The 20781-nt window shown below is 52.0% G+C and overlaps 2 protein-coding genes and 1 pseudogene across 2 annotated transcripts; 1 reads left to right on the top strand and 2 right to left on the bottom strand.

Annotated features, from left to right (window-relative positions):
• Positions 1–443: 443 nt before the first annotated feature.
• Positions 444–2683, bottom strand: LOC145419197 (uncharacterized). The gene is made up of 2 exons (XM_080287431.1): positions 1178–2683; positions 444–677 (listed from the first exon to the last, which is right to left on the bottom strand). The coding sequence occupies exons 1-2, from the start codon at positions 2681–2683 to the stop codon at positions 444–446; spliced, it is 1740 nt and encodes a 579-aa protein (XP_080143557.1).
• Positions 2684–10103: 7420 nt separating this feature from the next.
• LOC145389484 (histone H2B) lies at positions 10104–10475 on the top strand. Its single transcript, XM_080264776.1, has one exon. It carries the CDS (start codon positions 10104–10106, stop codon positions 10473–10475), a length of 372 nt encoding a protein of 123 aa, XP_080120902.1.
• A 2874-nt stretch (positions 10476–13349) lies between these two features.
• On the bottom strand, positions 13350–13762 carry LOC145419196 (histone H3-like; annotated as a pseudogene).
• Positions 13763–20781: the final 7019 nt, after the last annotated feature.

The raw sequence follows: 20781 nt of genomic DNA, 5'->3' as shown, positions 1-20781 counted from the left end.
CTATCCCCTGATCCACGACGCTCCCTTTTCCTCCCAGTAGTGAAAAGATTCTGGCCTCTAGCAGCAGCTGGATGGGTGGCCACAGCCATGCTCCCACTCAAGACCGCAGGAACCGTCTCAACCCTACCTCCAGCATAGGGGACGCGAGCATATGAACAAGGCAGCTGGATCCTAGATGGCATAGGAATCCTCGAAGGCCCTGGGGGCCTAGACCTCGACTTGCCTGTCATCACACACAGGCACAAACACCCACACTAACACTCACACAAACACACAGAACAGGCACACAGAAACGCAGGAAGAAGCCTACCTACTGTGGCAGGAATCTGCCCCTCTGCTAGCGGAGGACGCGGCAGCCCTTACCACAGCCCCGAAGGTCTTGCCTAACCCTAGCCCTAAACAAAGTTTTGGCTCACCCCTGCAGCTTCCTATAACCACCCCGACTACGGGGCCCCCTTGTGTACCAGGCCTGCGTCTGGAAACCGCGGGGTTCGGCTTCGTACCACGTACCAGGGGAACACTAAGAGCCAGAAGGGAAATACAGTAAGAGGCAAAAAGAAACCACTGAAGGGCGAGCGCGCACAAGCGTGAGCACCCCGGTACACAACAGTGGCTGGAGACCAAGGCGTGGTCAGGATGAAGGCGGCAAGCAACGACAGCAACAACACCTCAAAACACTGTCGAGAGACAAGAAGGGCAGAGCAGCTCGATCAACGGCGAACCGGAGAGCTGTTACCCTTGTTGAAACAAGACAGGAGCAGGAGATGTTGTCAGTGTGGAGGCAGGCAGCAGAGTCGTCACCCACCTGTTGTTTGTTTGTTGTTTGTGTGATATTCGTCCCAGGACGTACTGGGACACGGGCAAACATGTGAGCCCGTCACAGTTGCGCTATGCATGCGCAGCTATATTATCGTGACGGAGGGTAGCGACTGACTACCCGAAGTAATTGTGAAAAAGGAGCACGGGCAACTATGCCAGCGGCATCCCTCGCCTCATCTTCGGATGGGACGTATGCCCCACTAGGGAGAGACCTGAGAGCAGAAGTCACAGGGCAATACAATAGATAGTGCAGTAGAGGCTCCTCCGACCTCTCTAAGCAGTGTTCACAAGTGTCTGGGGCCACTCCTTTTATCTGGTTATAGCATAAATATCCCAAACGTAAACGCCGCAGCCTCACTAGCAGACGATTCGGTAAGCCCAGAGGGGGCTGCAATGGTGAATAAAAAGTGGCACTGGCATACCAAGTGGCGGAGCGTGAGCCTTCAGCCACACATAGCCTATGTTCCTCCACTGATTGATGTCCAATAGTCACAGCGAAAGATCTAATGATTTGAGCCTGACTTTTGCAGAGTGGGAACGTGACAGTAGGGAGAGTACAGGCAGAGCGCGCAGCCTCATCTGCCATCTCATTCCCCAAGATGCCAACATGACCTGGAAGCCAGTGAAGGATGATCGTGGCTCCCCCACGGACGAGGAGAGAAGCTACAGTGTATATGGAGGATAACAAAAAAATGTTGTCTTTGAGGGAGAAGGAGCGAAGGCGTACAATAGATGAGAGCGAGTCTGTATGAATAACCACACGGCAATACCGGCGGTTGTGTGCATGCCGTAAAGCTCCCAGAATAGCTGCGAGCTCTGCCTGGAAGGGAGACGCCCCCTGGGACACTCGCCAAGACTCCACCATGTCACCAAAAACAAAAGCCGCTCCAGCAGTGCCATCAGCTGCCACAGAGCCATCAGTATAATAAACTGCTGACCCCGCAGACCCTAGCGCAGCTACCTGGCGGAGACTATCCTGACGGAGGAGTGCTGGGATGGTATTGCGAGGCTTTCCACCTGCTGGATAAACACACCGGAAAAGGGGAGGCTCCCAAGGTGGTGGTTCCTCGAACCCATAGAAGGGCGAGTCAGGGACCTGGCATATATCGGCAGTAGCACCCATACTATGTAGCATAGCAACCGTGGCACGGGCCCAGTCCCGCCCAGGGGCCGGGTCAGGAGGGCGTGACAGAAGCCGCTTTAGTAGATAAGAGACTGGGAGATCCGGCCTGCGGTGCACAAGTTGCAGAGAGGTCGCTGCAGCCCGGAGCATAATTCGGCCTTTCAACGAAGGGAAACCGCCCTCCACTCGCAGGTTCACCAGTCTGGTCCAAGGGGGTGCATGCAGAATGATGCGCAGAGCCTCATTCTGCACGACCTCCAGAGACTGAGAAACACTTGGGGCAAGACCCGTCATGCAGATGGCAGTATAGTCCACCAAAGACCTGATAGCGTGGACGTAGAACGTGCGCAGCACATAAAAAGAGGCCCCCAAACTCTTCTTTGAGAGGGAGCGAAGAGCAGACAGACGTGTCTTTGCCCGCTCGCGCAAGTACCTGACGTGGCTCTCGAATGTAAGGGTGCTGTCTAGTCGCACCCCAAGATATGTGTGTACTGCCACGAGAGACAGCTGGTGGCCACCAATCAGAAGGGGAAAGCTGGGAGGCCTAAGGCCAAAAGGCATGCATTTGGTTTTGGCGTAGTTAATTTTGAGGCCCAGCTCCGCACACTTACCATATAGCCGTGCAAGCGCCACGTTGGCATGGTCGTAACAATCCCTCCTGGCTATGACGAGGGCCAGATCATCGGCATAGCACAGGAGGGTAACACCGCGCCCATAGTCCTCAGTAAGGAGCCCCTCCATAAGGATACGTCACCCGCCTGTTTTGTGTTTTGTTTTGTGAGATATTCTCCCCACAGCAAAGGTGGGGAACGGGCAAACAAAGAGCCCGTCAGAGATGGGCAAAAGAAAAACAGATAATGGCACACACACAAAAAAAAAAAATAATAAAAAAAAAAAAAAAAAAAAAAAAAAATAAAAAATAAAAAAATAAAAAAAAAAAATAAATAAAAGCTGGGAGACAGGCAACAAGTCTCAGAAGAGACAGCAGACATGGCAAGGGCAAGGCAATAGAAGGCACAGATGGAGACAGTTAGGATAGGAGTCTGGTGACGATATAATTCACCAAGGCAGCACGAGGTGGATCACAGGCAACACCTGCACGGATACGTTCCTCTTGAGATGGTGAGAGGGAGTTGGAAATGTACGCCTCTCGTAGATCGTCGTGCAGCTGCAGGTAGATGGACGGCAGTGCATCGTGATCATTGACAGGTGTTGTGAGGTCGCACAGAAGCTCCTCGAGGTACGTATCCGTGCAGGAATCGAGGCTGGCGTTATCGAAAGGTGGAAGCAGGGTCTCGATCCGCCTGGCAATGGTTGGAGGATCAGGTTTAGCCTTGCTCTTCTTGTTCTTCTTTTTCTTCTCCCTGGGTGGAAGGGGAGAAGACAGAGCAACAGAACGAGACTGTGGTGAGGATGGGGGAGGTGCCTCCACAACATCAGGAGCAGATGGAGAAGACAAGGAGGGCGGTTCTGCCACATCCGGATGTACAGAAGGGACGGGAGAAGATGGCCGCGCCTCCCCAGCTCCCAACGAAGGAAGGTGGACCTCCACGACAGTCTCCTGGGGTGAATGGTCGAGCTCCATGGCCTGGGACGGTTCCGGATCGGTGAACTGAGGTGCAGTCGTGACGGCGCCAGTCGCTCTGTTAAGAGGGGCATCTAGGGACAGCCGTTTCCGCGGTGTCGTGCGGGGTGGTGCTGGCTGCTGGCCTTCGAGCCTGACGCTTCTGACGAGGGGGGAGACGTGTATCACGAGCAAAGCTTCGGGGAATGGCAAGGCGTGGAAGGCCGTTCTCCTCAAAGATTTGAGGGAGGAGAACAGCCAAAACCGCCTTGTCACCCCCACTGAAAGCTTCGGCAGTCGCGATACACATCGCAACAAGTGTGTTTGTGTGATCAGCACTCCCAGGACCCCTCGGCCGACGCCTCAGGGACGTGGGGCGCCGCCGTGCATAGGCAGAGCCCTGCACAGCAACGCCCCCCGGCCCAGAGACATCCTTGGCTTCGGGACCCTTGGCAGCCTGAACCACACGAAACTCCACTGTCTCCCCATCGCCAAGTGAGCGCTGGGAATGCCGTGGATTTGGTGCAACGATCGCCGAGACGTGAACGAAAACATCAGCACCAGTATCCAGGCGCTTGATGAATCCGTAACACGCTCTCACGTTGAACCAATTCACGGTTCCCTGGATGGTAGTGGCTCCTGGCATCTCTGCTCTGCTGCTAGGCGCCCCCCTCAACGGGTCGCGGGCGTGAGCAGACGAAGCTGTAATCGAAGTGGTCTCGCTTAGCTCGGGCATGGTGGCGACTGGCCAGGCCAAGCAGAGTGGAATGGTCACCCGCCCGCGACCTTCCCTTAAATACCCGTCTTCCCGATCCGGCCCCATCCCACCCGCGAATGGGAAGGAGGCAGAAGCCGGGCTGCGATCTGGCAGCAATCACATATAAGGATTTCAGCCAGCGCGTATAGTTCATCATCACTTGGTGACGACGCCCAGCCAGAAGCACGCGTGTCTCGACCGCTCGCTCGCTCAGCTCTCACTCTGTGACTCCCTGCCTTATCAGCTGCTAACGACTTTGTCGGCATGTGCTACCCGCCCACTTATCACCTCATTTCATAAACTTCACCCATTCATCACTCATAATAAAATCTACTCATCATTCCTCCTACCTCTTTTCCTGTCTTCTTCTAATTTCTCTTTTATTACTAACCCCTGCTCTTTTGTGAATTCGGAGATACTTCCGGGACCCCCCCACTACCTTGTTGGGGCCACGGCCATAACAGTAGTCGGGGGTCCAGGAGATATAGCCGTGCACCTGAGAGACTCGGCCTTTTGTTCTCCTACTTCCTTCCCATCTTGCTGGTGATAGATTGGTTAGGACTTCGGTCCTAACAATCTGGAACCACCCTGCTCGCACAACAAGTTTAGTGATCAGGGTAACGGCGCCAACACCTCATCCTGCACACCCATTGCACCCCGGGATCTGTGCAAAAGTGTGGTGATTGGTTTCTTCCCCCTCTTTTATTAACGTCATGTGCTACACTCTCCCCCTCCCTCCCCCTTGATTAATGATGGCTTTCTCAGTTAAGTTTAAATGTACCCTCCCCTCCCTGCCTTCAGACCCTGGTCAGACCTTTTTTTTTTTGCATCACTGAAACTCCCTTTGTTAACCTTTTTTTTCTAGTGCAAAAGATAAAATCATTAAGATCACCTTGGCCTCTCAGACACATCTAGATTCATACCTCTCCCCCAGTAACCTGCCCAAATACTCCCAGGCTGGATATGAACTGATCTCAACTCCTGAGCTAAAAGCTGCCTGTACAATAATTGCCCGTAATGTTACCAAATATGTTCTCAGACACACCGATGATGACCTCATGACTGAACTGTCCCTGAAAAACGACATTCACGCCACCCACATTGTTCGCTTTGACAATTCAAATAACATCAAGATTCTCTGTGCTTCACCTCAAGAGGTACAGAAACTTCATTCACACGGTGTCAAAGCGTTCAATACAATCATCCCACCCAGCAACCTTAGACTCGAACAGTGGTTTGATCTTGCTCAATGCTTTAAATGTTACCAATATGGGCATCCAACTAAATCATGCAAAAAAACTCAAATATGCTCAAAGTGCTCTGCCCAAGGTCATTTTCATACAAACTGCACTAGCACTACTACTAAATGTATCAATTGTGGCGAAGGACACATTGCAATCGCCGGAAACTGTCCTATTAGAAAAAATCTGCTAAAGGACTTACGGGCTAACAGCCAGCCTGCATAGCATATCAACACGCCTCAATCATACACAGCACCCCAACAAACTTCATCCACCATGTCATATGCCCAAGCCACTCAGAACTCACAGCCCCCAACCCAAGCATCCACCACTCATCCAACACCCCCCAACACCACCCCTCCCAATCCATCTTCCATTTCACCCTTCCCCCCCAATGTTACCGCAGTTGTCATGTCCGCCCTAGCCCAAGCTCTGTACTCTGATGTGCCCTTTGCATCTCTTATCAATGATGCTCTAGCCGCCAACAATATGTCCACCATTGTCATCCCCCCTTCATGGCACACAGCCAAGAAATCGCCCCACATCTTCACCCCCCCTTCACAGCAAACTGGCAACACCTCAGTCCCTCCTACCTCACCCCCTCCCATCCCCTCCACCTCTCATTCGTCATCTCCCTGCACTTCCAACCCACCCACCACACCCACTCACCCTAAACCTCATCCCACTCCTGCATCCTCAAAACAACTCCCATCTTCCCCCCCTCACCATCCCTCCCCTCCTGCTGATTCACGTCATCCTAACCAAACCACCCAGCCCCCAACCCCATCTCCCTCCACCAGCACAACCCCCAACCAACCTAACCCCATGCCCCCTCCACCTACCCCAACCACCCCCCTCACCTGCGATCGAGATCGCAGTGTCTCTTGCAAACGCAAGGCGGCTGACTCTCCCGAATCCCCCTCCTCCCTCCCCCCTTCAGTTCACACACATCAATCACGCTCCAGAAAACGCAGTGCCCCCCTTCCCAAAAAGAGAACCCCATCCTTCTCCCCTGCCTCACCCACAAATACCACATACATAGCCCATTCAGATTCAGTTCAACACGATCACCATCATGCTTAAAATCATCCAGTTTAACATTAGACACTATTACGCAAACAGGCACCTACTTACTCAACTCATTCACGAACACGACCCAGACATAATATTACTCAACAGCACTTGCACCAACAACACCAGAAAAATCAAACACTATGGCTACACTACACTTCAAACCGACGAGGGTCCACACGACGGAGTTGCTATCATGATTAAAGGCACAATTAAACACGACTTCATCACAACATGGACACACAGACATTTCCTTGCAGTTAAAACACACACTACTCTTGGCCCCCTCATAGTCTCCACCACATACACCAGACCCAACACTGGCATCCCCTTCACAGACATAAACAGACTCTTCAACAACACTGCACCAACACTATTCATTTCAGATCTAAATGCACAACACGGGACATTCCAACACAGCACAACCAACAATCATGGAAGACAAATGTTCAACATATACCAACACAAAAGATTAAATTTCCTAGGACCTGATTTTCTCACAACATTTACACCTAGGGGATCAGGTAAGCCAGATCTCATCTTCACCAACAGATCATTTAACATTTTTCATCACCACATCACCCCCGGCCCCATGTCTGGGTCTGATCACATCCCCATCATAATGTCCATCTCCACCAACCCGATCCTGATCCCCAGTACACCACACTATGACTACCTACATGCAGACTGGGATGCCTTTACACAAACCCTTTCAGAACAAGAATACACCACTGACTATGAGGGAAAACACCACACTGACATAGAAGAACAATGTAAATATCTACACACGTGCATACTTAACACTGCCAACATTACCATACCCACAACCACACACATACCTATACACACATTCATACCATCCATACGAACACAACGACTCCTAGTGTGTTACCGTCGTCGGTTTGAACTAAACAAAAACAACTTAGGCCAAGTACGGTTCGACCTATCACACCTTCGGACACATGTAATCAATAGCCTTGAATCCGACCACAATGCACACTGGCGACGCCTCATACAAACTGCACAACAACACAGGAAAACTAAACCCTGGGAATTCTGGAAACACATTCGCCGACTCAAGGGCTGTAACTTACCTACAGTAAGAAAATTAATTGCTAACAACAGAGAAATCACAGATCCCAGGGAAATCACAAACACATTTAAAAACGCATGGCAACAAGTATACCACCCTAACCCTCCTCATCCTGCCGCAACACGTCACATAAGACATATAGAACAACACCACACTATCCACGAACATATCACACCAGACGCAAACATACACATAAATAATCTAGACATACATAACCCCCTCACTGCTCCCATACTAGTCGAAGAAGTCAAGTCTATGCTCGCTAGAACTCCAAAGAAGGCGCCGGGTGCCACAGGCATCGGACATCACATACTCAAACACCTCCCAGACACATTCATAAATGCACTTACACACTTATACAACGCTGCCTTGGCATCCGGCTACTTTCCGGACTCGTTTAAGACCGCGACAGCTACTCTAATCCCTAAAAAAGACAAGACAACAACAGACCCTTTAAACTTCAGGCCCATTAGTTTACTAGAAGTGTTAGGAAAAACTTTCGAACGAATCATCAACATTAGATTACGGCAATACTTAGAAGACGAAAACCTTCTTTCCCCCAGACAGTTTGGTTTCAGACCTAGACGATCCACACAGGACGCCCTAAACATCATCACCAATTACTTACATATCAACCAAAACATCCGCAATGCATACAAGACAGCCCTTATTACTCGTGACGTCAAACGTGCATTTGACTCTGTTTGGCACGCAGGCCTGAAGTACAAAATCTGCGAACAATTCAACTTTCCTTCACTCATTAAAAAACTACTTTGCAATTTTCTAGACAACCGCACAATGCGCATTAAATTTAAAAATAATTACTCAGACTTTTTCCAGCTTCACGCAGGTGTACCTCAGGGCTCCGTCCTTGCACCCACCCTCTACACACTCTACACAAATGACATCCCCACCCCACTACATGACGATTCACTCACCATTCAGTACGCAGACGACATTACTCAACTTGTACGATGAACGACAGTTGACGGAATTACGAACAAAGCGAGCGTAGAGCTAGATCGAATTGCACGATGGGAGCAGAAGTGGCGGATTCAAGCGAATCCCTTGAAATGCACAGTAACATATTTTCGTATTAAATCAGCCAACCCCCGCCAACTTTTTCTAAATTCGCGTGATCCCGATCGCGTTCCCATTCCCATTAGGAATACTTGCACCGTACTTGGTCTTACATACGATAAAAACTTCAAATTTCATCATCACATACGAGGCAAGGCAGGCGTGGCTGGCACTGCACTCACACAAATATACCGGTTCCGTAGTGCAACACCATCAACTAAATTTCATTTGTATAAAGCACTGATCAGACCACTGCTCACGTATTCACCGTTAAGTCTATCTCTTTCGGCCAAAAGCAACATTCTAAATTTACAGAAAGTTCAAAATAAAGCCATACGTTGGGCACTGAGCATACGGTGGGATGATTTTATCACCAACATACACTCTCATGAACGCGCCAACATTCCACCCATCAACACTTACCTTCACCACCTACAACAAAAACAAATCACCAAACTCACCGACGTTCACACTGACTTCATCGACTTTTTCACCCGGATCACACCCCCCACACGACCTCTAGCCAACCTTTTCCACCCTGACGCAAGACCTCCACCAACCCCATTCTTCACTTAATTAACACTAATTTATTTATTATTGACCCTTTCATTAATTATTAATTCACACCCAGCAACTCATTAAACTTAAACCACCCCTACACCCACTATCAAATCACGGCAGCCACGCATTCACACGCCATCCTCATATCCAGCACCCCCGCCTCAAACCTTGACCCCCCATACTCCCCTTCCTCCACCCCTCCCCTTTCCTTATCCCCCTACCCAAGCCCCCTAGGGCTACAACACCTTACCCAACACCCCTATCCTATTATCCTACCCAGGCTCCTGGAGCCGGAAATCAGATGAACCTGAGAGGCAGCCAATAAGCCAATGCTTGGCAGAGAAAGCCGTAGCGACTCACTCCTCCCTCCCTTAAGTAACAACACTGTGCACGTGCGAGACCCCACCCCCCCTCCCCAACACCAAACACACGCACGTTGGGTTAAGCCCCGACACTCTTTCTCTTAGTCTAAATTCTTCCTCTCCTACTATTATAAAAAAAAAAAAAAAAAAAAAAAAAAAACATGCACATTACACAATGCAACCAGGAACCTGATCTCTCAGTAAGGCCGGGAGATAAAACTAAGGCCTAGTTCCTGCCACCACGTGTTGTCGTCGTCCTGGTTGCATTACACTCATCACACATATACACAATCATTCTTTACCTTCCTTCCTTTCCCCCCCTTTTCTATACGTCATTGTATTGTATTGTATTGCGTCCCCCATGTCGACTCAGTCTCTCGCTCGCTGCCGCACCGTGCACATAGTAGTACCGTCTGACTCGTCAGCGACGCCATGCCACCCAAGACCTCCGGAAAGGCTGCTAAGAAGGCTGGCAAGGCCCAGAAGGCCATTGCCAAGGGAGACAAGAAGAAGAAGCGTAGGAGGAAGGAGAGCTACAGCATCTACATCTACAAAGTGCTCAAGCAGGTCCACCCTGACACCGGCGTCTCCTCCAAGGCGATGTCTATCATGAACTCTTTCGTGAATGACATCTTCGAGCGCATTGCTGCAGAGGCTTCACGCCTGGCACACTACAACAAGCGTTCAACCATCACCAGCCGGGAGATCCAGACGGCCGTCAGGCTGCTCCTCCCTGGCGAGCTGGCCAAGCACGCCGTGTCTGAAGGCACCAAGGCTGTCACCAAGTACACCTCCTCAAAGTAGAGAGGTTACACTCTTGGCCATTTCAACATTTCCGGCTCCAATCGGAGCCACAAGATTTTCGATAAAAAGGGGAAAGACAGACTTACAATTTATCCTCTCAGGAACTCTGGTTTATCGACCTTTTTCTCTCTCTCTCTCTCTCTCTCTCTTTCTCTCTCTCTCTCTTTCTTTTTTTTTTCCCTTCATGTCTTTCTTTCTTCCTTTTTTCCCTTCATGTCTTTCTTTTCCGCAACGGTGGTTTGGGATGGGCACAATCGAAATGTTTTGAACTAGGGTTGGGGGTTAAAACAATAGAGTCAAAATAAAAGAGTAAATATGGGCGTGCGCGCCTTCGGGTTCATCTGGAGAACCAACAACAACAACAACAACGCACCGTCGTCCCAAGAAGTGACGGCACAGAGTCAGATTGCTTCGGTCACTCTCCACTCCCATACGTTCTATGAAAACAGTGAATATAAGGTAAACATTCAATGCCTTCATCACGTCATGCCAAATAACGTATATATTATATCGCGCAATTAATGATGTAAAATGAATAACAGGAGGCAGTGATATATTAGATGGTAACACTTAGTTATCTTTCCCGATTTGAATGAATGTGAAATGTATTAACTTCGCGCGCGGTGGCCAGTACGCCTATAACTCCCGGTCACTGTGTGTGTGTGTGTGTGTGTGTGTGTGTGTGTGTGTGTGTTTTAATAAACTCTGATCTCCTGCTCAACAGAAAATGCTTAGTTGGAAGTTTTGAACTCAATGATTTGTTTATGAACCTCTGCATTTTATTACTCTTGCGAATCGATTATCCACTGAGGATATCAGACACTGACAGAAGGTAGCATTCTCCAAGGAGCTGCGACTCTGATGTACGGTAGGTTTTTTTTTTTTTTTTTTTTTTTTTCCCACCACCGATAGCCCTCTGTCTTATATGAAATAATCCGGAGATTGTTCTTCATGGGAAACTGGCCAAAGGCACTGTAATAACTGCATGTCCTTGAGTGAATGTTATCTCCTTTCGTGCGTGTTGATCGAAACATTTAAAATAGCTTACTGGCTTACGCCTCCTTCCCTCTTTCTGTCGTCGTCCATGGAGACATTGGAAACGGAACTAAATGACTTGAAATTATTCCCTACTATTGTCAGGGAAAATTATTTTATAACTAATAATTAATCATTTCCCACGTTCATTGAAGCTCCCTTTTGTTCAGTCTTACGCTACCCAAAAATCACTGCCTGTTACCATGCTAGATTTGAACTCCACAACATAATTATTCCCGACTCTCCCTGAGCGACAATTGTGAAATATCAATTAGTTCCGTTTACGAATTCCTATTATCGTAACTAACCAACTGCTTCCTACAATAATTTGGAAATATACAGATAACTGGTCATGGATTTATTTTTTTTTATTTTTTTTTTTTAACAATTTTACGTATTAGGTTTCACCTCGTTCAGATATAAGGAAGAGTATGGACACTATCGCTGACCGAAAACTTCTGGATACTCCGCCGGCACTTCTTAGGCCGACCGTACCAACCAAACTCACTCAACAGGCGTACAGTAAATACAGGCATGACATCGTATCATGCATATTCATGTCAGTCTACAATCTGTACGTACATACACCAACACATGTGCACAAATACATTTATACTGTATACGCAGTGACCTACACATGTACGTACACACTGTCATGCTCACATACACACAAGCCCTCATACGTCCATACACACAGACATACATGCTCACAGAGACACACACATACGTACAGTATAAACATACAACCTACATACATACATACACACGCTCAACTGCAGGTAAAAATCGATGGGTTCAGGTTCACTTTCTCTCTCTCTCTCTCTCTCTCTCTTTCTCAGTATATTAACTGAAGGATTTACCGTGCGTTCGTGGCCACTGTCAAACCTTCATAACGGGGACTCTCCTAATATGCAGCGGGAATGCCTTTCTCCTTGTTCAAATCTGTGTACGTTTATGAGGGCGTGACTGAATCGATCAGGAAGTAAATGAAACAGGAAAATAACGACAACAAAAACTGCGACGTTAACAACAGATCAACAAAAGAAATAAACGAATAGGCAAGTGCCCCCCCCCCCGGAAAAAAAAAAAAAAGGAAATGAATGATTGAAACAAGGATGAATGAATGAATGCATGTATGTATGTAATTATATAAGTACAGTTCATTCGTCCGTTTGTGTGTGTGTGTGTGTGTGTGTGTGTGTGTGTCCTCATACGTCCGTACACACAGACATACATGCTCACAAAGACACACAAATACATAGGTACAGTAGAAACATACATACACGAGCACAACTGCAGCAGGCGAAAATCGATGGGTTCAGGTTAACCTTTTTTTTTTTTTTTTTTTTTTTTCCAGCATAGTAACTGAAGGATTCACCGTGCGTTCATGACGGATATAGAGAGCATCTAATATGCAGCGGGAATGACTTTCTCGTTGTGCGAACCTGTGTACCTTTATGAGGGCGTGAGTGAATCAATGAGTAAGTAAAAGAAACAGGCAAATAACGAAAACAAAAACTGCGACGTGACCAACAGATCAATAAAAGAAACAAACGAATAGGCAAGTATTCCCCCCCCCTTCAAAAAAAAAAAAAAAAAAAAGTAAATGAGTGATTAAAAAAAAAAAAAAATTGAATGAATGCATGTAGGTAAGTAATGGAGTTCATTTGTCTGTGTGTGTGTGTGTGTGTGTGTGTGTGAGCATGCTTCGCTGCGGAAAAGCAAGAGCTGATATATGGAAACCTAAACTGAGGGTCTGTCATCATCTCTCTTTGAAAAAGGGTTTTGGCCCTGAAAAGGGCCGAGATTTCTTTCGATCGAGGTGAGGGGTCTCTCGCCTTAGGCGCGCTCGCCACGGATGCGGCGGGCCAGCTGGATGTCCTTAGGCATGATTGTTACACGCTTGGCGTGGATGGCACACAGGTTGGTGTCCTCAAAGAGACCGACCAAATAGGCCTCAGACGCCTCCTGCAGAGCCATGACGGCAGAGGACTGGAAGCGCAGGTCAGTCTTGAAGTCCTGGGCAATCTCACGGACGAGTTCAGGTGGAATGGCAGCTTCCTTATAAGCAGCTCAGTGCTCTTCTGGTAGCGACGGATCTCACGCAGGGCCACAGTGCCAGGCCTGTAACGATGGGGTTTCTTGACGCCGCCGGTGGCAGGGGCGGACTTGCGAGCGGCCTTGGTGGCCAGCTGCTTGCGAGGGGCCTTGCCCCCAGTGGACTTACGTGCAGTCTGCTTGGTACGAGCCATGGCTGAGCGTGACTGAGGGAGCGAGAAGAGTGAGAGTGTTGGCGCACCGCGCCTGGCAGCGGCCTTTTATGTTGCCTGTCTCAGGACTGGCGGCGTGTGAGTGGTCGGGGTGTGATGTACATGGCGGTGATTTACTGTTCATGCTTTTTCGATGCAATTCCTGGTTTGCTTGCAAAATTTGGCATGCCCTGTGGCGTGACCTGGCTACGACACCTCTCTAGGATTGGCCTCCTGGGAGCTGGGGTGAGGCCTAGGCCTGAAATCAAGGTTAGATGGATAAGGTTCGTACTTGCACGACCGAGACTGGGTTATATAAGGGTGGTTGGCGAGCGGGGTCGCGGGGTAGAATTATGCTCCGTGCTGCAGCAACTACTCTGCAGCTGGTACACCGCAGACCCACTCTCCCTGTCTCTGCTCTCCTCCTGAGGCTCTTGTCACGTCCTCCTGACCCGGCCCCTCGGCGAGACTGGGCTCGAGCAACGGTTGCTATGTTGCATGACATGGGGGCTGCTGACTCCATCTGCCAGGTCCCTGATGCACCCTTTGCTGGGTTTGAGTATCCGCCCCCATGGGAGCCTCCCCCATTCCAGTTGATTTGTCCAGCACGTGCCAAGCCCCGTGGCACCATCCCTGCCCTCCTCCGTCAGGATGGTCTCCACCGGGTTGCGGCTCTGGGATCTCCGGGATCGGCTGTGTACTACACCGATGGTTCTGTGGCGGCTGATGGTGCTGCAGGGGCGGCCTTCATTTTTGGGGACACGGTGGAGCCTTGGCGGCTTTCACAGGGGGCCTCTGTGTTCCAGGCAGAGCTGGCGGCTATACTGGGGGCTTTGCGGCATGCACACCACCATCAATATCGCCGTGTGGTCGTCCATTCGGACTCGCTCTCTGCCATCATGGGTCTCCGCTCCTTCTCCCTCAAGGATAATGTCTTTTTTGCTGTCGGCGATTTACACCTTCGCCTCTCTCCTGGTCTGCAGGGGTGCATCTGTTGTCCTGCACTGGCTCCCGGGGCATGTTGGCATCCACGGGAACGAGTTGGCGGATGAGGCTGCACGCTCTGCGTGTTCCCTTCCTGCTGTCACGTTCCCATTCGGCAGAGGCCGGGCTCAGATTGTCAAGTCTTTCGCTGCTACAATCTGGCAGTTGTCATTGGAAGAGCATAGGCTAGTGGTATCAGAGGGCTCCCGTTCTGCCACGTGGTATGCCGCTGCTACATCATACTCCCAGCTGCAGCCCCCAGGTCTGCCGAATTTTTTGCTTGTGAGGCTCAGGCGCTTGCGGCTTGGCTTTTTATGTTATAAGCAGATCACTGGGGTGGAACCTGACTCGTGTGAACATTGCTTAGAGAGGGAGACGGAGCCCCTCCTTCATTATATACTAAGGTGTCCTGTCACTGACATCTTCCGCTCGCATTTGGGAGGTGCTTTTGTGCCATCTGGGGATGATGTCCGTGATGCCTCTGCCATTGTTGCCCGTTTGCCGATGGAACTTCTGCTGCGGGTGGTCAGTCGCCACCCCCCTCCTCGCTAATATGAGCAGCGCATGCTAGCGCACCTGTAACGGGCTCACTTATTTGCCCGTGTCCCAGTCTGATCTGGGACGAATATCACAACAACAACAACAAACAGCGGGGTCGCACTCCCTGCTTAGCTCTCGTGGTGAGCGGACCTCTTGCCAGTCTCTCTCGAGTATTGGACTCTGCCTCAGTTACTGAGAAGCATTTTTCGGGAGTTTTTCCTGTTTTTGACCATTGCAGGACTTAGCCTAATTTACTTAGGCGATTTTTCTCTTTTTTTTCTCTGTTTCTGGGTGGACTCTGTCTCTGACAGATAGCCTTGCGAGCTTGTGTGTGTGAGTGTATGGGTGTTTTGTGAGTGTTTGCGAGTGTGTGGGTGTTTTTTTTTTTTTTTTTTTTTCCGGCTGCCGTTAGTGTCTCTCTGCGTGGTACGAAGCCGAACCCTGAAGGGCTGTCGTTAGGGCAGTTCCATGAGGGGGGGCCATTAGGGCCTGGTTATAGGAAGCGCAGAGAGCGGCTCTGATAGATTAGGGAAGACCCGTAAGGGGCAGTGGCGGGGCCTCCCACGTCGCCCTTTAGAGGGCGGGGAGCATAGGTAGCCCGTCACTGTAGGGAACTGCCGGCTTTTTTTTTTTTTTTTTTTTTTTTTTTTTTTTTTTTTTTTTTTTTTTTTTTTCAGAGTGAGTGTTGGTGTATCTGTTTGGGTGTCTGTGTGAGTGGCGTCTTTGCGTGTTTGTGTGACTGTCCCTCAGGGACATGAGACGCACCCAGATCCCTAGGCCTATGGGGCCACCGCGCTCATCCCAGTCCCAGCAGAGGACGACTCGCCCTGCTGCTACACCAGGCGCGAAGCGAGAGCGGCGTCTCTCAGATGCGAGCTCTCACTCGTCAACGTCTGGTGACGTCTCCGCCTCCACTTCTTGTCGCCCTAAAGGGCAGGCTCCCCGCGCGAGGGCTGTCGCCTCAGCCTCCCCCCTTCCCACTTTGGCACGTGCAGCTAAGGTTGCACGTGTCCATGAGGCTATGGAGGAAGCTGCTTCGGCTCCGCTTCCCGTCCCTACCAACGCGCCCTCTGCTAATGCCCCTACTGCTGCCTGCCCACGCCGCCAGGCCCTTACCACTGCCATGCCATATCCACACAGTGGAGCCCGTGCTGCACAGGCACCTGGTGCCGACCATTCTCCCGCTGGAGCTGCCCCTGCTACTACTACCGAGGACGCTGACGGCTTTATAACTGTGGCGCGCAAACCACGGCGAGCGCCGCAGGGAAACACCGCTCCTCCAGCATCAAGGACTTTGGCGCCACGGCAGCCTTCCTCTACTCGTCGCCCCTCAGTGTCAGTCGTGCCTCCTCCACCTCCTCGCTCGTCCTTTCCAGCCTTCCGCGTTCCCCTCCAGGCGGGGTTCAGCACGAGCTACAATGCAGTAGCCGCCTTAGAGCAACACCTGCCGGGCCTAGTGGCTATGAATCGTTACGGCCGCGACGACAGCTGCGTGCTGATCCCTACCGAGGAGGAGTCTTATCTGCGCCTGAAGGCAGTGGCAGAGGAGGAGGCCCCATTTGTCAAGCTCGTGGAGCTCACGCAGGGCGCCCAGACTACAAGGGCGACGGTCATGGGCTATCCTCGGCGCATGCCAGTGGACATCCTTCTGAGGCATGCGCTAGTAGAGGCAGCAGAACGCTGTCAAAACCAGCGCACCAGGGAGGAAACGCTGCAGGTCTGTGTGACTCTGCGAGGGCCTCTCGTGCCATCCCTCGACCTGGGCAATTGGGGAGTTTTCCATCTCCGCCCCTTCATGCCAGAACCGCTGCGCTGTTACCGGTGCCAACGCTACGGGCACCACCGTGCCAACTGCAACCGCCCCGTCATCTGCGGCATGTGCAGTGGCGCCCACGATACGGACGAGTGCCTGCAGCGGTTCAAGGCAAAGCAACCAATTGCGGCCAAGTGCCCCAATTGCTCAGGACGACACCACGCCTGGCACCGCAGCTGCCCCGCGAGGGTTCAAAGAGTGAACCAGGGTCGAGAGAGGCAGGTTGCTTTTGTGAAGGACAATCAGGCCACCAGCGCCACTCCAGCTCCCCCTGGCACCTTCCTCTGGGGACAACAGCGCCGCCCTCCCAGTCACCGTCCACCACCTCTCAGCGACCAGGAGTTCCCTCCATTGCCCTCGGCTCTTACTGTAGTCCAGACCACAGCAGAGGTTCACCGCCAACAGCCGCCTGTCTCGCCACCACTTCCCAAGGTAGCGCCAAGTCAGCCCCTGACGCTTCCGCCACCAGTACCTGGCTCCACACCCAGCCCACCCACTGCTGCTGCTCCACCAGTTCTTGCGTTCACGGCGGAGGATCTGCGGGACCTGGGTTCCCAAATTGCAGTGGCCGTTGCCCAAGCAGTGTCCCTCAAACTGGGGATCACCCTCAAGGCGGCCTCAATCGCCTCCGCAGCCGATCGCATCATCGATCGCGCAATTGCCAGGAAGCAGCATGGTCCCAACACCCATCCTGCCCCTCGACGTCCGGCTCGCTCAACAGGGGGACCACGGACTCCCCCCCGCAAGCCGGCTCGCTCTTTCAAGCGAGCCAAGCCCAGGATGGCCGCTGCTCTGTCTTCCACCCCTCAGCAGAGTCGGCCTCGCCCCCTTCCAGAGCAACAACCAATGCACGTCGTGGCACCCTCGACAGCCATGGCCTCACCTCCGTTGCTGGAGGACGTCCGTCTCTGTCTGTCTCCGGACGGCGGTACGGCTCCCCCCTTCGACTCCTTCAGTGGAACTGCCTAGGAGCACGGAGCAAGCTCCCGCTCTTGCAGGAGGCAGCTGCGAGGGACCGCCCCCATATCATATTACTGCAGGAGACCCTGCTCCCAGACAGTTCCACATTTCGTCTCACGGGTTACACCACCCATCTCCTCCCGTACGTTCGTGGCGTCACACGGGGATGTGCCGTTCTGGTTCAGGACCACATTGAGTGCACAGACTGTGAACCTCCTCCTTTCTGTGGACCTGATGTGGAGGTTCTGGGCGTGGTTCTCCACCTGGCTACGTCGTCCCTGACGGTATACAACGTGTACCGAAGTCACAGGGGCTCCCTGGAGATGGGAGATTTGTTCTCCCAGGCTGCCAGGGGCACTGTGTATGTCGGGGGCGACTTTAACGCCCACCACGCCTTGCTTTCATCGCCTCTCCCGTCCAATGATGCAGGGCGGCACATCTCTTTGGTACTGGAGGAGATGGATGGTATATCTCTCTTAAATGATACAAAGGTCGCTACTCATGTGGCTGGGGGCCGTCTCGACCTATCCTTTGTGTCGTCCCCTCTGGCTGGATCTGCGACATGGTCACTTCACCCCCACCTCACTAGTGATCATTTCGCAGTTGAAATTACACTACCAATGCCTCCACTCCCACCTCCCCCTCTCCCTCCACCGAGGTGGGATCTCCGCAGGGCTGACTGGCCGGCTTTTGGCCGTGTGTTAGCTGCGGCCTTTGAGGCATCTCCTCCTGCCCCGGACCTCGAGAGTCGAGCAGATCAGGTAGCCCGTGCTTTTTCCCATGCTGCCTCTCTCACTATTCCTCTGCAGCGACGATCCACGCGGTGCTATCGGGACGGCTGGATTTACTGCGATAGGGTCAGGGAGTTGAATCACAGGCTCAATGCAGCACGCAGGCAGTACCGGCGGCGCCGTACATCCCCTCACCGTCGGTGCTTGGCTGCTGTCACACGCCATGTGACGTTGGAGAAGCGTCGCCTTAAGGAGGGGGCGTGGATTAGATGGTGTCGAACCTTGGATTCTCACTCCACTCTCCGTGAGATGTGGAGGAGGATCCGGTCCATCTCTGATCCACGTCCACCTCGACCACCGTCACACCCTGACCCTGCTGCTGAAGCCAGCCGTCTTGCTCAGCATTTCGCGGATCGTTCTGCTTCCCACAATCTTCCGCAACCCGTCCGAGCCCTACAGGAGCAGTTGTCGGCTTCTCGTGTCGCTGCTGTACAGGCTGCTTGTGCCAGACCTGACCCCGCTGATCCTCCCATCACCAGCAGGGAGCTTCATAAGGCGCTGCGACATAGAACCGACACTGCACCTGGCCTGGATGGGCTCGTCTACTCGCTCTTGTCTCATGCTGGAGATTGTGGTAGTGAGAGACTGCTTGGTCTGTTCAATCTCTCGTGGTCTGAGGGCCGTTTGCCGAGGTCGTGGAAGACAGCTATCATCCACCCGATTCCAAAGCCTCGCGATCCTGACGCCATGCGCCCTATCTCGCTCCTTAGCTGTGTGGCTAAGACAGCAGAAAGGGTTGTGCGTGCCCGCCTTGCCTGGCGTCTGGGACCATTGCACCCGAGGACTTTTGCATACCATCCTGGCAGGAGTGCTTCTCACTGCCTTGCTTCCTTCCTCGGGGAGCTTCGAGGTGGACGGGGGATGGCAGTCTTCCTCGACCTCGAAAGCCTTTGAGCTGGCAAGCCCTCTAGCCATCCAGGCAGCCCTTGCGGCCCGGGAGTTGGGAGTAGACTTCTCTCATGGGTGGGGGATTTCTTTTTGCACAGGTCGGCAGGGGTCAGGTTTCAAGGGAGCTCTCACCGTTTTACCACCATCTTAACGGCACGCCCCAAGGGAGTGTTCTCAGCCCCTTGCTTTTCAATGTCCTTGTTGAAGGGCTATTAACGGTGGATTATGGTCCCGGCGTGACTCTGCTGGTGTATGCTGACGATTTGGCACTGGTCTTTTCGAGGGGGGACTGTTTCACCCAGGCACCCGCTGCTCTTTCTCGGCTACACACCAAGTGTAATGAACTCGGGCTGAAGGTCAACCTCGGGAAGACCAAGTGCCTACCTTTCGGTCTCCGCCTCCAGACCGTCCTCTCTTGCTTGATGGCTGCAGCATTGAGCTGGTCAAGCTCCACCGCTACCTGGGCGTCTATTTTGATGCTGGCCTCACTTTCGCCAAGCACGTCAGGTACCTGCGGGAGCGGGCTGCCACCCGAACTTCTGCTCTGCGTTATCTGTCTCGTCGCAGTCTAGGGGCATCCTATAACGTGTTACGCACCTTTTTTGTCCACGCTATCCGCTCTCTTGTGGACTATAGTGCCATATGTCTCACCAGCCTTGCCCCACATGTCTCTCAGTCCTTGGAGGTCCTTCAAAATGAGGCACTCCGCACCATGCTACATGCGCCACGCTGGACAAGGTTGGTTAACCTACGTCTGGAGAGTGGTTTTCCTTCACTGGCTCATAGAATTGCATTGCGTGCAACAGCTGAAACACTCCGGCTTGTGCATCGCCATCCACACCTGCCGGTCTCGGCTTTACTGCGGCGTTTAGCAGGCCGACCCCCTGACCCGCTTACTCGCCGTGACTGGGCTCGTGCCACTACGGCCCTACTACAGGATTTGGGCGTGGCTTCGGAGGTGTGCAGTGATCCTGAGGTAGACTGTCCAGGTTACTTGCCCCCTCCCCCCTGGTCGCCCCCCCCTTTCACTGTTGTCTATCCCTCAG

This window comes from Coenobita brevimanus, chromosome 117 (assembly GCF_032717465.1).
Source record: "Coenobita brevimanus isolate Jiangsu-jjx chromosome 117, ASM3271746v2, whole genome shotgun sequence".
NCBI lineage: Eukaryota > Metazoa > Arthropoda > Malacostraca > Decapoda > Coenobitidae > Coenobita > Coenobita brevimanus.
This window is presented reverse-complemented; position numbering and strand designations above follow the sequence as displayed.

What these genes read in the sequence shown, in the direction of transcription:
- LOC145419197 (XM_080287431.1), bottom strand. Translation starts at nt 2,683, where the DNA reads ATGGAGGGGCTCCTTACTGAGGACTATGGGCGCGGTGTTACCCTCCTG. An exon ending in GCTTACCGAATCGTCTGCTA is followed by an intron (nt 678 to 1,177) that starts GTGAGGCTGCGG and finishes GTCTCTCGACAG; the next exon opens with TGTTTTGAGGTGTTGTTGCT.
- LOC145389484 (XM_080264776.1), top strand. Translation starts at nt 10,104, where the DNA reads ATGCCACCCAAGACCTCCGGAAAGGCTGCTAAGAAGGCTGGCAAGGCC.